The sequence below is a fragment of the Nothobranchius furzeri genome, chromosome 1, assembly GCF_043380555.1.
Source record: "Nothobranchius furzeri strain GRZ-AD chromosome 1, NfurGRZ-RIMD1, whole genome shotgun sequence".
In the NCBI taxonomy this organism is placed as follows: domain Eukaryota; kingdom Metazoa; phylum Chordata; class Actinopteri; order Cyprinodontiformes; family Nothobranchiidae; genus Nothobranchius; species Nothobranchius furzeri.
The window spans coordinates 50,163,547-50,179,648 of record NC_091741.1 but is presented as its reverse complement, the minus strand read 5'-3'; the positions used below and the strand labels follow the sequence as shown (position 1 = coordinate 50,179,648).

The following is a 16,102-nucleotide window of genomic DNA, read 5'->3' as shown; positions in this document are numbered from 1 at the left end:
ACAGATGTTAGGAAAAAAGACATCTCTCTGAAAACAATATTCCTGCTAAACTCTGATCATTTATATATATATATTTTTAATTAATTATTTTATTTAAACTTTAATTTATTGAAGTTAAACTATTTATTACGTGTAATTAATTTAATGATTGCTGCACAGCTCTGATTCCGTGGTGGTACACTATGAACTTTTGAACCGCTCAGCAGCCCTGTCACACAGCCTTTCCACTTTCCGACAATAGCCGAGCTGACCCGAGGGGCGCCGACAATGACGTCATCGTATCTCGTTCTTTCGTTTTTCGCCTGCTGCGTGCGAAGGAGAGAGGAAAAACGGTTCTCAGCAAAGCAACAAGAAGGAAGAGCAATGGCGACACTGGATCGCCAAATACCAAGTCCGGATTCCTTCCTTTGCAAGCCTTGGTCCTTCTTCGCCAGTGCAGCTAAATTACGTTTTGTTGACAGTAAGTTCGCGCGGCGGCAGTGCTGTTGTTTTCGCTGACCAAACTGTCGGGAGTGCGTGGTTCAAACTGTCTGTGATTGAGTTGAGTAAGCTCCACCAGCAGGGTCTGTCAAAGCGCAAGCAAAGTAACTGTCAGACTATTTCAATAAAATGCAACATTAAATAGGTTGCTTTGGTAGTCATGGTCATACGCGTGAGCGGAGTACCAGCGGCTCGCGCCGCTGTCGCGTGCAGTCATGATTCGCCCAACTGTCCAGCGGTAAGTTTGTTAGCTTTGACAGATCCACTCGGTGGTTTACGAAGCGCTAGCAAGCTAATGCTAAGCTGGTAGCCTATGGAGCAGCAGGGCTCCACGCATGGCCCCAAAGTTTGTTGTGAATCCCTAAGCAGGTGTTTTGTTTACTCAGACGCAGCCTCCCCTTCGGATAACGCCGACAACGAGCTCCGCTGCCCCGGTGAAGCCGTGAAGCTCGGTAGAGAAGGTAAGGAACTCGTAGTGCCACCGCTGTCACGTAGCACACGGTGATGGTTTGTTATTGTTTTGCTAAACATGCTCCTACGGTTCCGTTACACCAGCTTTCACCCGAAAAACACAGTTACTGGGCTTCGCAGCTCATAGTTAAATGATGTATTATTAAAAATATAAATGCATTTAGACTTTAGCTGCTAAATTTTGGGTGGACATAACTTTTCCTGTGCTCGTTTACCTATTTTACATCACCCTGACTAATAATATAAATTTTCAAACTTAACACGTGATTAAAATGCGAAAACATATTTATACATTTCCTATATTCCACAGAAAACGTGTTCACTATTAGGTAACTATTTAGTATCACCTTTAACAGATAAAATATCAGAATTTTGTATCGAAGTAAACTGCTTTGTATAGGGTTAGGGTTAATAAATAATAAATAATGAATATATATTTTTAAAAGAACAGATATGTAAAACATTATGGTCTTTATTATAAACCTTATTCTTCCTATTTGCGATGTTATTTAGGTAACGCAAGTTGGTGTTTATTATTCTCTAGCTCAAACCTAATGAATTAATTTATGTCCTTTTGATCTAAACTTTCTTCAAATAAAAATTTACAAAACATCTCAAATGCAAGTAAAATTTTCTGTTGATTAAACAACAGACCAAGTTGGTTCTTTATTAAATGTCCCATTTTTGATGAGAAGAACGACATTCTTATAAATTTCAAATCAATGCATTTTGCCAAAAAACAAAAATAAATCAAGTGCGTCACATGATTTTGAGATTTTTAAACTTAATTTTTTTTCTAATGTTTTCCCTTCAGTGAAAACAATTTCTTATCATGATTATAATTGTATATAGTTTTAGTTTTTTGTCTGAGCAGATCTAGATGACATTATAATTCTGTCAAGGTTCATACGCTGTTGACAGGAACAGAATAAGATGAGCGATAGTTGGCTAAAATCCACCATACTGGGTTAATCTAAAGGTATAGAACATTTTTAAATAATTATTTCTGAGTTTTTCATGCAGGCTGAGTGTGAAAATAGTCTCCTACGCATATCTCCTGCATTAGCTTCTGATAGAAAATAGACAGTGAAACTCTAGGATTAGAAAAGCCGCACAGATCTATGTCACTCTGTCACTTAACAACAGAGAAGGCTGTAGTTGGTTTAGACCAGGGGTTGGCAACCTGTTCCCATCAAAGAGCCATTATTACCCGTTTCCCACAGTAAAAACAACACTGGGAGCCACAGCAGCCGTGGTGTTGTGGGCGGGGCCTACCCTCAGACATCTGAGAGCTGCTTTAACCAATCACAACAGGTGACAGCAGCCAGTACCGGTCGCTCGTGTACGTCAAAGCTATCTTTCATAAGACGATAATCAATAAAACGATTTATATAAAGTGGATCCAGAAGTTGTAGCCCGTCTCTGCCTACAATATGTTGATATTTTTCACCCTGTTGGTGGTTTTACTGAGCAGGTGCCACTTTTGTCATACGTTTCTTTTTAAAACACGTTTAGACTGTTCAGAATACAAATCCAGGCTCTGTCACGTTTGATTGTTGTAATTAAACTTTGTAGGTGGGGAAGGTCAGAAAAGGATCCGATCAATTTGTTTTTCCCTCGTTTACAGTGACGGAGATAACGGCGCAGTGCGCCTGGCTCTGGTGTTAATCAAGTTTAATTTTATCTCTTTGTAACAATTTTCACAAGAAAACAGAACAGTTAAAAGCAGGGCTTGTGTTGACTGGACAGTTCCCGTATTTGACTATTTATTTTGACGGAGAAAGAATAGAAAGAATTACCCCGACGCATGCAGACGAGCTGGCATTTTATTTGTTATGCACATCGCAGATGTAGCTAAATCACTCAAGAAAAGATTTCCTTCTGAACATCTGAGCTGGACACTGCTCAGCGCAGCTCGCTGTCAGCGTGTACATAAGGTGCACAGTGAGCTGAAGATGTGGAGAGGGGCTTGGAGCGCGTCACAGAACCAGAGCGCATGCAGGAAGATTCCTCCCACTGAAGGGAGTGTTTTCCAAACCCGGTCTCTCAGAGAGACTTGTCACTTAGAAATTGTTCCCTGATGATGAAACTTTGGCTGAATTGTGCTTGTTCCTGTCTCCAATGTGGCGACGCATCCACGAGCCGTCTGAGGAGAATCCCAGAATCTCACATCGTCTTCAGCTCAGAAAGCGCCGATATGATTACGCACAAGCGTGACCCGTCAACCCGGTCACACAGTAGACCGGGTTGGACCTGTTCAGGTTTACGCAGACAATCTTTACATTTAAAATGAGCTTACAGATGTAAAATTAATGCAGTAAAATATAAAGCATTTTATTTAAATATCCATTCATTATTTTACAAGCACAGAGAGCCGCATCAGCTGGATGGAAGAGCCGCATGCAGTTCCAGAGCCGCAGGTTGCCGACCCCCGGTTTAGACTCTGGGAAACGGCAGAGAACGCCTCTCTTAGTAGAAGCTGCTGCTAGCATTGTGGGATTAAATGACATCCGTATGTAAGCGTGTGTCCAACGCTATTGGCTAATGCTGAATGGTGGTCATTTCAAATTGCATGGCGATCTACGGGACAGGGGAGGGGCGTAGCGATTAAACAATAAAGTATTACCTACATTATATAACAGTACAAGGCCAGAATATCACTTTTATGATTTTGTAAAGGATCATACCTATTCCTGAAAGGAGGAAAACTCTAGATTGTAGCTTTAAGGGTTGCATGTGGGATTTTTTTCTTGCAGATCATTGGGCATTTAGGGGTTCTCCCATAATGTGACCCGCTTCCCTCACACCCCTCATTCGGTCACACCAAGCTGAGAACCTCCACACATCGTGTATTAATACCCGCTAGAGCGTGGGCTGCAGTGTAACACGCTTGAGTCACCACTCGATAGTTAGAATGCGCTGGAACCCTCGTAGGAACGCGGTGACGCACACTCGAAGCTGGGGAAACTCTTCTTATTTTCACTGGTCAGACGCCGACCACTCATCTCCTCCCACGCTCGCGCACATGCCTTGTCTCCTCCCCAGTCAGAGCCAGACGGCAACGGCTTTCCCAGAAATGCTGATCTGTTGGAAACATGACACTGGGGCCTGCTGAGACTGATACGCTAACACACAGTCACACGTCTTCCAAAAACACCAGAAAAAAAAGCCCCTGATATTCAGGAGAAACATTAGTTCTTCCGCACACACGCACAGTCGTCTGTGTCCAGGTTATTGATGGCATCCGTCTCTTCTCACTCTCACACATGCACACAGAGGAGATGACGACAGCCAGTAGAAACAGTCTGACCGCCAGCTACTTTCATCATCTCACTACTAACAGTTGTAATGTAGCTATTTGTGTGTTTAACATTCATTTTTAGTTCCGATCGTCTAACCCATCCAGCTATTGTGCCATTGCTTCAGTTCGTATTTCACAGCGCAGTGTTATACTTAGACAGACGTGCTTTAAACATGTCCCACAGATGCATTTGTGGAGGAGGAGACCGCGTTCGGCACGCCACGGCCCAGTTCTGTTTCCACTATCAGCCCAGCTGCTTCTGTTGTTTTCAAACCTTTTAAGTCGAGAGCCTTTGGCAAGTCTCTGTTGTCCTTGCACACTCAGAATTAGTCATCAGGCCAGCTCCAGCATTGTTTGCATTTAAATGATTCGGGCCGATATAAGTCATGTTATTCTCACAACCGCAGGAGTCAAAAATTAGAAAGGTTTGCCTTTTTATTTGTTTGCCATGAAGAATTTAGACGTGACACAAGGTTTTGTCCCTGAAAATGCACGCAGAAGTTTTTGAATCATGGCTAGCACCACGTGGTGCTGCCTGTTAACAGCTTTACAGCTTCCTGCGGTTGCAAGTCGATCTGTTTAGAAGAGTTAAGTTTCTTCAGATTCCTCTTAAGCTGTTGAAGTCGGATCAGAATTTCAACGTTTTTATGAGAAAAAGGGAGAAAAGACACTTGAGTTGATGTGTGCTGTGCAGCATTATCAGTCTGCCAACTGAACTCCTAGCTTGTTCGCTCCTATCAGACATGATGGTGCCGTACCAATAACTGTCAGGTTTGCTTGTTCAACATACAACTTAGATGGAGCTTCAGCTCACACTAGTCAAGGAAATCTTTGGGCAGAAACTGAGAGATTTTATTGTGTGTTTGACTCAGTGTAAGGCAAAGAAGAGATGAATGCCAGGAACCTTATTTATTATTTTAAACGGACTCCGTCCTCGGTGATGGATTGTTTCTGTAGCTGTGAGCGTGCTTATTCGCCAGGTACTGATTGTTTTTTGTAGTTTATTATCTGGCCTGTCAGTTATTTGGCGGACTCTAGTCATTGACTTGAGACACACACACACACCCGCGCACACACACATGCACAAAGTTGAGGGAGGAGAAATAAACACTTAGTTTGCATTGATGTGGCAGCAGCAGAGGGAACAAACGCTCTTTTGTGTCTCTGCAGACTTTAAAATTTGACATAATGATAAATTCTTTGTTTCTTTTCCCTTGCAGGACATTCTCACAACCAGAGTGACACAACTTCCTCTGAAATCTATCCCAGAAAACAAAAGTTACCACTGCTCACTTTTCAGTTCTCCAAATGAAAGTGTCCTAGTAGAAGAAAAAAGCCAATACTTGTTGGCAGCCATTGGCTTTGGAGTTTGAACTGCTGTTGATTTGACTTTTTTAGTAGTTTTGTGGGCGACAGTGATTAATCAGCTGATATTTGCCTTTGAATGATCAGCCACGCTTGTCCATACTCGACCGACCATTAAGCTTTGTTACATTAACGCTTGTTTTACTTTAGGTTTGTTTTATTTTGTCAGATTAACCCCGGGTTTCCACAGGAGCCGTCAGCAGCACGTTACTGCAGCAGCACGTCTTGCTTGCGTAAGCTGCTGCTTGGCCCTTCCCACGAGACGCCAAGCAGCAGGGGAGCAGCTGTCACTGACCGAGCACGAAGTCACACGAGTGACTTCGTCAGTAAACACAACAACAAGCAGGAGAAAACTACAACATGGTTTGTGTTTTATGTTCTGTCCGTTTTATAATCGCCAATACGGACCTGAAAAACAAAGGAGACTGCTAGCTAGGTGATAACTTCTCACGGGGCCGCACAGTTAGTAACCTTTTTTAAAAGTAAAGCAACCGGAAGGCAGTACGTTCTTTATTCTGAAGATCTCGGGAGCTTCTCTCCATTTCCGCGTCCGATTTCCTGTCTTTCCTTCCCCAAAAATGTCGAACTTGACCTGTTTCAGAGGCGTCGCGCATAGAAAATAGAACCGGCGCGTAAAGGCCGCGACATGCTGCTCCTGAGACGCGGCCGACTCGCGCTGCTGACGGCTCCAATGGAAAAGGTTCTGTTGACCACAGCGGTTCCTATCAGCAGCTATGACGTGCTGCTGCAGTAACGTGCTGCTGATGGCTCCTGTGGAAAGCCGGGGTGAAAATCAGAAGTGGGACAAAAGAGGACAAAAATACCCAGAAACTAAATCGCCTTTGTTTTCTGTCAGGTTTCTGACACAATTGCACATATCGTAGTAACCGTTATTACACAAGGCGGGTGCCTGAGTGGTTTCAGGATGACATCAAGTGCGCCGTTGACACAAAATCAGACGTTTCTAAAATGCCATTTGTGCAGAAGTATGAAACGTGATTTTGCAGGAGATGCACACGTTCTGGTTTTGTGGGTTCAGGTACAGCTTTGTTCTGCCGATCTCGATTTTACCCAATTTAGACTTTTCTTATTAAAAATATGGGGTTACTTTAAAAATCTAATTAACTCAGAAAGTGTGCTTCATGAAGTAAAAACATCCACCTGGAAGATTTGTCATTGCTAGCATAAATTTGTGATAGTTCACGGACTGTTAAGAAAAATAGTTGCGTTTTATTTTTAAATGATGCTTTTAGTATTGGCAGTGATGCATTCACAGGGTAATCATGCTGACTGTTGTGAGAGTCTGAACACCAGCTGACATTGGTTGATGCATCTAATGCATGTGTGCGTTTCTGTTCACTAACATGAGACTCGTCATTCCTTTATTTCCCCTTCCCCCCCTTTTTTTGTATATTTTTAAAATAATTTAAAAATTTCTTCCGTGAAGCGTCTTGTGATTTTTATCTTGAGAGGCACTTAAAGAGCAAGTCACCCCCAAATAAACTTTTTTTTGCTGATAAACTAAATAAACGAGTGTCTAATCGTGCTGCAGACACGTGTCGTCAATAATTTGGCACTTCAGTGCATCTTAGTTAAAATTTAAACATTCTGCCTAAAACTGGCAGTGTTGTGCCGTTGTCAGGTAAAAACTCTGCACTGTATTTGAATTTAAATCTGCAACCGCTATTGGCTAAGAGGTATGCTATGATGTAAACTGGTACATTATGATGTCACAATGCTATCGTGAGCCTGTGTGTGTGTGTATTTGTTAGTGGCTCCGCCCTCTCGGTCTGCCAGGCAACAGCATTTGTTGCATTTTTCAAACATGAAGTGGAAGTGGAGTTATTAGACTCTGGTAGGGGTTGACTTGTTCTTTAAGAAAAAACCTACTTCATGTTCTCATCCTCCTCCTTCTGTGTTAGGTTCACATGCAGTCATGGAAAAACTGAAGTTTCTGCTCGTAAAGCATGAAGAAAGTTAAAAATCACATTTTGCTGAAGCAAAAGGAAATTTATCTTCCTGCAGTCTCTCCGCTGCCCTTCATGCAGTAAAACCAGCTCTGACCTTTTCCTGTATGTAAGCACGCATTGATCATATCAGTCACAGTCTTCTGATGTTCACACACACACACACACACACACACACACACACACACACACACACACACACACACACACACACACACACACACACACACACACACACACACACACACACACACACACACAAACAAACACACACACACTCTCTGCAGCATGGTACACTGTGTCCTTAACAGTCAAGCCGTCTCATCTGATGGGCTCTAAGCATTACTCGACTCTTCGGCTGTCAAGATGACCTCGTACAAGACTCAGACACCCACGCACTCTCTAATATATGTTTACACACACTCACACACACACACCCTGGCTCCTCTCAGTGTGTCCGGCTTAAACCTGGTGCTAATAAGTGCTGTGATTTCTCTCAGCGGAGCTTGTTTGGGTTCAAGAAGATTAGGCCCTCTTAAGGGTAGCCAGAAGCGATAATAACTGCTCTCTAATAAATCTGTTTGTTTTTCCTAATATTTATTATAAACGTGTGTTTGTGATGTTGTACCACTAACTCAAACAGTAGTCTGAGTCAGGAGACTCTGTCAGCTGGCTGTTTGGTTCTGTCTCGATCATCTTGATCAATGTGTCCGTAGTGAGTTTTTAGTCAGTAGCGACTGCGTCACACTGGACTTCCACTTTGAGGTTCTTCTGATCACCATATAATAAAAGCAGCACATATGGATCCAGTAAAACACAGATTCCACTGCTCAGCCGCTCCGCATATGTTCTATGATCAATGTCGCTGCAGCGTTGGTCGATGGACACTTCCTCTTGTGTAGGAGGGACTTTTTATGAACTGAGAATTCACGGCTGTTCAAGAGGTGTTTTATTTACACTCATGGGCAAATTTACTGGAGCTGGGGTGGACCTTTAGCCTTCAAAATCCTCTTAATTCTTCATGTCGGACTGGAAACCTTCCTCAGAAATGATCGGTTCCTCGTATTTATCAGCTCGATGATGTGAATCTGCCGTTCCACCACATACCAAAGGTTCTGCACTGGGTTGTCCACATGTTTAAAAACAGTCATCTAAACCTTGTGACATGGTGCTTTATGCTGCTGGACGTAGCCATCAGAAGTTGGCTCCACTGTGATCAACCACTGTGATCAAATAGAGATGGACATGGTGGACGTTTGAGCTCCTGCTGTCCTTCCATCATCTAGAACCAGTCTACCCGTTCTTCTCCGACTTCGACGAGGCACTTTCATCCACACAACTTCTGAGCACGGAGTAGTTTTTTATCAGTAAACCCTACAAATGGTTGTGGGTGAAAATCTCAGGAGAGTTTGCTGTGTGGGTCTGCATCCACGTATTATAAATATATATTTTTTATTAACAATATTATGTTTTTGGTCTGTTGCAGTGTTTTCTGATTCTTCAGCCTCATTTATGTACCATTGATCTTTCAGAGATGCCGGTCTGCAGCCACTTCCCAGTGTTGGAGGATTTTTGTCTCATTGTCTGCCATGTCTGCAGTAAGGTGGTCACTCCTCAGGGCATCCTCACACATTACGGTAAGAGACCAACAGCCACATACACAACCTCAGGGCGGCTTATCATTCACTATTACAGACACACACATGTATGACCTCTGTTATGATGGTGATCAGAAATGCAGGCTGGCTCAAATAAAATAAACACGAGAATGTGCCCTTCACCTAATTTTAGTGGGAATGTTGTTTAAAAACTGGAAAGCTGCTTATGTTCCCTTATTAACATGGATCCACACCATGATGAATGTGTTTTTCCTAAATATGCTTGCCATACTTGTATTAAAATGATTGTAGTTGCTATGGAGACCGTAATCTTAATAAGAAAACCGACGTGTTGCCCGGTCGTGATCAGGATTGCATCTAGTTGTAAAAGCTCTGTGTTGAAAGAGGCTTCCAGATGTGAAAGTTTGTGTGCATTTGGATAAGAAATCTACAGAAAGTAGTTTGTTATTGATCAGCCACTGAAATTGCATCACCGTGCAGCCGCCTCTCATTGGCTGTCCTCCCTGTCCGTCCACTTCCTGCTTGTTTTTGATTGTCGCTCCACTGAGCGCTCTCGCATCTGCTGCTGCTTCAGCCTTCTGTTAGGGCTGGTGGGAAGAAGAGGAGACACGGTCACGCCTAACGCGCACACACGTGCACACACACACACACACACACACACACACACTCACGTATCCCCACTTTCTGTTTTCCAACCAATGGAGGTCAATGATATTGTGAAGACAACACACACACACAAACGCCTGGCAGCCGCTGTTGTTTTGTCCCACTTCCTACCCCCTGCTGGACCCCCATTCTCTCTCTTTTTGGCAGCGTTTCTGTTTCTTTGCTTGGATGACAACAGGTCTGAAGCACATCCCCGTATACACACGTACACACTCACACACACACACACACACACACACACACACACACACACACACACACACACACACACACACACACACACACACACACACACACACACACACACACACACACACACACACACACACACACAAATAAGAGGGCTGTAAAACGAAGGGATCTGCTGCTCATAATACAATCGTTTAAATGTATTTCTGTAGTCCCTCTTAGGTCAGCCATTACAATAAAAATAGTATTCTCTGAGTTTTCTTTTTTATTTAAAAAAAGTTTTTTGCACCCAGCAGCTGTGTCATATAACTTATAAAAAGATGCTCCTACTGACCTCTGCTGAATGGATTACTCACCCTGTCGAGATGGACTTTTTTTTATCGTTTTCTGTATTTCCTCCTATTGTTGCACATTTCCATCATGTCTCTGCACTGTGCACACAAATGCAGTTCCATTGTTCCCTGCAGGGGATTCCGCTTGAAACACGGCAACCTCGAGAAGAGTTTAGACTCGTGGCTGCAGCCTTGTATTTGTTTTTGTGAGCATCCATCCATCGAGGATTCTTAGCTCTCAAGCACGAGCTTTACATTATACAGGAGTGAGGAGAGGAGCTGCCTCGGGGGTCAATAGTTATACATGCCCAGATTGCTGCATTTGAACATTAGTGTGACCGGATTTAATTTATGTAATCCCAGAATAAGATTTACTATGTTTCACACATCACAGTCCCACTCCTTTTAATGGATTTGTTTATTTAAATCATCTTAGAGTAAAACAAGCTTGATGTTCTGAGCCTAAGTGAGAAATAAACTAAATCCCTCATGCTAGCTTGTCAAAGGTACAATGGCAAATCTGCAAAGCAAGCTTACCTTCTCAGTGGACTAGTGGTACCGTGTCCACCCTGGGACTGGGAGATCGGGGTTCAAATCCCAGTCGGGTCATACCAAAGACTTTAAAAATGGGACCCAATGCCTCCCTGCTTGGCACTCAGCTTTAAGGGGTTGAATCGGGGGTTAAACCCCCGAGCACGGCTACAGCTGCAGCTCACCGCTCCCCATGGGCATCATAGGGGTCATATGGGAGATGTAATTTCACCAGTGTGTGATGATGAGTATGGGACTTTAAGCTGGTTATTGGGCATCATGTGGTCTATTGCACAGTCAATAATGATGATTGTTGTTATTCCTGCATATCTACAGAAAAAACTGTTCCATCTTAACTAAATCATTTAGCCAAGTGTATGGTGGATCACATTCAACTTTTTTTGTTTGGGTAGCAAACAGCTCAGACCCTACTGGTTCTCATCCTGACTGCTTTCATTTAGCCAAACATAGACATGGATTCCTTTTAAGATCTTTAACAATAAGAGCCCACAAGCAAACTTTCAGCATTTAAAAAAATAAAAAATCAAACATTCAAGGGTCTTCACCTAGTCACCACTAGAGCTGGGCGATGTGACAAAAAAATTCATATCCTGATATAGCTCGTTTTATTTCCTGAAAACTATTTAGATAGCGATATAGCATCATTTCTTTTAGTTAGATTCATAGTTCATATCTTGGATGGATTGTTTGCACCAACTCACAAAACCCACGTTTCTCGACCGTGTAGACTGGAACCTTTGCAGATCCTTCCATCTGCAGAAGCTGTGGTTATATGGTGGGCCTACTGCAGCGTCTGCTATCATCTGCCTCCATGTTTGTTAATGCACGGCTAGCGTGCATGGGCATGCCGTAAGGTGCATCTTGACATAAAATACTGCCGTAAAACGCCTAAGCATGGTGTAAACGGTAGAGCTTAAAAGAAAACAAGACATTTTCTATCAGACAAACTTAATATTTAGTTATATCGCCCAGCCCTAGCCTCACTTATTGCCGTGCTTTCATCCTGCTAATCCGTCTCTTACATATTTGTTATTTATTAAACAGCAGGTGCCAAGCCTCTGGTTAACGTTTTCCAACAGACAGTTATAATTATAGAAAAATAAACTCCAATTGTCTGGCTCCACAATTTACCTAAGTTATTTTTGTTGGATGTTTTTTTTTATCATTTTATAAAATTGTCATGATAAACAATGCACCAAGTTTTGCATGTGTTTCCCCTGGGTGTACTTTAAATCTGATCAGGATGTTAAAGAGACTATAACATGAGTTCTATAAGAAGAGAGCTAGCTCTCGCTATCAAACAGCATTCTGTGTGTACAGTTGGACCCTGAGCAGAACAGCCTGCTAGGAAATGCTGTGTTTGGAGGAACGTGTGTAAATAAATGAAGCGTCCACCATGTTTTTGGAGAACACGGCGTAGTCCAGCCCCTCCTCATCTGCTCTCGTTTCCACTTCTCTTCGTCTTCCTCTGCTAACCTCCTCCCTCCTGCTTGTGGCCTGCTGTGTGGAGTTAGTTAAGCACATGATGAAGGGGGTCTTGTGTGTCTGTGTGTGTGTGTGTGTGTGTGTGTGTGTGTGTGCGTGTGCGTGTGCGTGTGCGTGTGCGTGTGCGTGCTCTGACTGTGGATGTATTGAGCTCGGAGGAAGATCAAATCAATTCTGGTTTTCCTTTTAGTTTGATTTCACTTCTGACTTCATGAGTGTTCAGGTTGCTGTTTGTTTTTGTGTTTTCAACTGGTGTGTGTGTGTGTGTGTGTGTGTGTGTGTGTGTGTGTGTGTGTGTGTGTGTGTGTGTGTTTATTCATCTCACCTACTATTTGGCTGATGAAGACATTTGCCTGTTTAGTTTTGTTTACTGGTGGTGAGTGATGCTTTTATTGCTGCTGTGGGCTGGCTGCATGCAGACTATTAGCGGAGATGTGGGACAATTAAGTACCGCTCGATTTCTTTACTTTTTATATTTATGTATTAATAGGGCTGCATGATATTAGGAAAACCTGCAATATGCGATAACAGTGATTAATATTGCGATGATGATATTACTTGCAATAAATAAAAACAACTCGGGGAAAAAAATATCAAACACAAAGAAATTAAAAAATGACAAAAAATCATAACAATGAGAAAAGCAAAAGATGTGTGGAAAGGGAAAAATAAAATGAACAAGAAAAAGCAATCAGTGGATCCCGGGAAAAGCAGAATCAGCAGAAAGAGCAGAACAAAGCTAACTCAGGTGTTTGCTAACCATCAAACGTAAGTGCCGTCCGCCTCGGGGGCTGGCATCTAACCTATGAGAACCCACCCAATAGAGCTCCGGACATCACGTGACTCTTACCCTGGCTTTCCACAGGAGCCGTCAGCAGCACGTTACTGCAGCAGCACGTCATAGCTGCTGATAGGAACCGCTGTGGTCAACAGAACCTTTTCCACTGGAGCCGTCAGCAGCTGTCAGCAGCGCGAGTCGGCTACGGCTCAGGAGGAGCATGTCGCGGCCTTTACGCGCCGGTTCTATTGTCTACGCGCGACACCTCTGAAACGGGTCAATTTCGACATTGTTGGGGAAGGAAAGACAGGAAATCGGACGCGGAAATGGAGAGAAGCTTCCGAGATTTTCAGAATAAAAAAACGTACTGCCTTCCAGTTGCTTTACTTTTAAAAGAAGTTAGTAACTGCGGTCCCGTGAGAAGTTACCACCTAACTAGTGGTCTCCTTGTTTTTCAGGTCCGTATTGGCGTTTATAAAACGGACAGAACATAAAACACAAACCTTTTGGAGCCATGTTGTAGTTTTCTCCTGCTTGTTGTTGTGTTTACTGACGAAGTCACTCATGTGACTTCGTGCTCGGTCGGTGACAGCTGCTCCCCTGCTGCTTCGCGTCTCGTGGGAAGGGCCAAGCAGCAGTTTACGCGAGCAAGACGTGCTGCTGCAGTAATGTGCTGCTGACGGCTCCTGTGGAAACCCGGGGTTAAAGAGTAGACGCCATGTTGGCAGGCAACAAAGGTAAACAAAATGAACGGGATCGGCTTGGATTTTACTCCGTTGGAGTTTACTTCACACTTTAAAACCGAAGAAATCGTTTTATATAGTCAGAAATTAAATAGACTAAACATCTCCGACCCTTACCGTGCCCCTGGGATACTTTTTAAAAAAGCCAGAAGCTGTCAGAGTGGACTTCTTGCTGGACCTGGCCAGGGAACCCCTTGGGATTCCCCCGGAGGAGCTGGCCCAAGTGGCTGGGGAGAGGGAAGTCTGGGCCTCTCGACTTAAGGCTACTGCCCCACGACCAGACTCCGGATAATCGGATGAAAATGGATGGATGGATGGACAAATAACATAGATTTACATGTAAGAAGTTTAAATAGAGTGCTGTGCTGTTTGAATGTATAAACTGAACGCCAAGAGAAATCACTAGTCTGATTTTTTTTTTTAAATAAAATAAATATGTCAGGCAGGAGCGCCTCAGGATCTGTCTGAGATCTGTCTCGGTGAGACAGATAATAGCAATCCAAAGTGCTTTTTTATGTGTGATCTGACAATTGATCAACCATTGCTTAAAAATGAAATACAGCTTAGCCGGTTAATTGCTGTGATCATAAAACACGTAAACGGCAGAACACAGAAATCACGAGGCAACGTTTTACATGATGTTTACTTGTTGCTGTGACTGAGTAATAAGACAGAAAAAGCCACGCCTAAATAAGTTTAGGAAGCCCGCTAAGAATCGTAATAAAGCATTTAAAATAAATACCATATACAGTTGAGGAAACGTTGGTTTAAGTACCTGATATGAAGTGGTCGCTGCATAAGCGAAAACCTTTACTCTCGGGATCCCTCCCACAGTTTCATTTTAGCCCAGTCACTAGTGCGTTTGATGGGCTCGACACACGGGAGGCGACATCGCCTCTCCTCCGTTCATTTTCAATGAGACGTGCGCGACAAAGCGATAATCGCGGGTCTCCCTCCTACCAAGCGAAACGCGAAAAACGTGTATGTGAAATTTTGCGCTCGTGCACGTGTCGTGCACAGGCGACCCAGCGACGTGATCCCAGAAAGTTGAAATATTTTCAACTTTTCATCGCTGTCGCTCGGACGAGGACCAATCAACGGAGGTTTCATTCACTGACCAATGAGCGGACAGGATGCTCCGCACACCTCCGAGCAAAAATGGAGAAGTTGATTGTTATTATGTTTTAAATAGTAAAATCAGAAGTAAGATTTCACATAGCTCTAGCAGCACCTTGTGAAACATCATATCTACCACTTTATTAACCACTTAAATAACCTTAATTCCCTCTAACCTGACACAGCCAAACAAAACAACGGAAGTTTCGATTTCGCCATGGAACAGAACGCGTAGACTGCTTTGCCGCTGGCCGCTGCCGTGGATCGCCTCCCGTGTGTCAGGTAATAAAAGCGACGGCGACAAAATTCGCTGATTGCGGTTGTTTGTCGCCCCCCGTGTGTCGAGCCCATTATTGCAATGATCCAACGTATGCGGCGTTCCAGATCTTGGGGAAGCCTGTAGATGGCTCATTCTTTATGTCGTCCGCGTCTGTTCTGCATCCTGGGGCACAACAGGAATCTACCATATTTCCCGTTTGAGTTTTCTGACAATAACAAATAGCCCAGCTGCGGGCTTCTGCCTGCCAAGATGGCACCATTTCGATTTGAAATGTTGCATGCCGGGAGGAGTGACGTCAACTCCCGGAGCTCTATAGGCCAAATGAGTGAAGAGCTCTATTTGATGTGTTAAAAAAACATCATGCTTCCATTTGATTGACAGAATGCATAATGTGTAGAAAATGTTAGAGCTGACCATTCATTACGATATTTATCTGTTCTTTGCGATATGCATATTGCACATGCTGATATCGCGATAACGATATATTTGCGATATTTTGTGCAGCCCTATGCTTTAATGTTTTTCAAGGATTTAAAATGGAACATGCAGTAAAATAAGTTTTTTTTTTTTCTCAGGGCCATTTTATCTTTAATGTCTATTTTAATTCACAATTGCTTGTTTTCTTTTCACAATAAAATACAGAGTCCATGTCTTACCCTCATCACCATGACAACCTGCAACTTTTTAGTAGAGGTTATATGTTCTATAGGAAACATTTACTCATTTTTAAAAACTATGAAAAATCAGCGTCGCGGTAT

At 43.1% G+C, this 16,102-nt stretch overlaps 1 protein-coding gene across 3 annotated transcripts in view; it reads left to right on the top strand.

The window, feature by feature from the left end:
• Positions 1 to 239: 239 nt before the first annotated feature.
• atxn7l1 (ataxin 7-like 1) overlaps positions 240 to 16,102 on the top strand; it is a 49,954-nt gene continuing 34,091 nt past the window's right edge. Inside the window, exons 1-3 of one of the 3 annotated variants that reach the window (XM_070549011.1) lie at positions 240 to 460; positions 867 to 941; positions 9,117 to 9,221. In XM_070549011.1, coding sequence (XP_070405112.1) covers positions 268 to 460; positions 867 to 941; positions 9,117 to 9,221 — 373 coding nt within the window. In that variant the 5' untranslated portion in view covers positions 240 to 267. Of the gene's footprint in view, positions 461 to 865; positions 942 to 9,116; positions 9,222 to 16,102 lie in introns of those variants that run through there. The other 2 variants (XM_070549012.1, XM_070549014.1) reach the window with 2 other exon arrangements.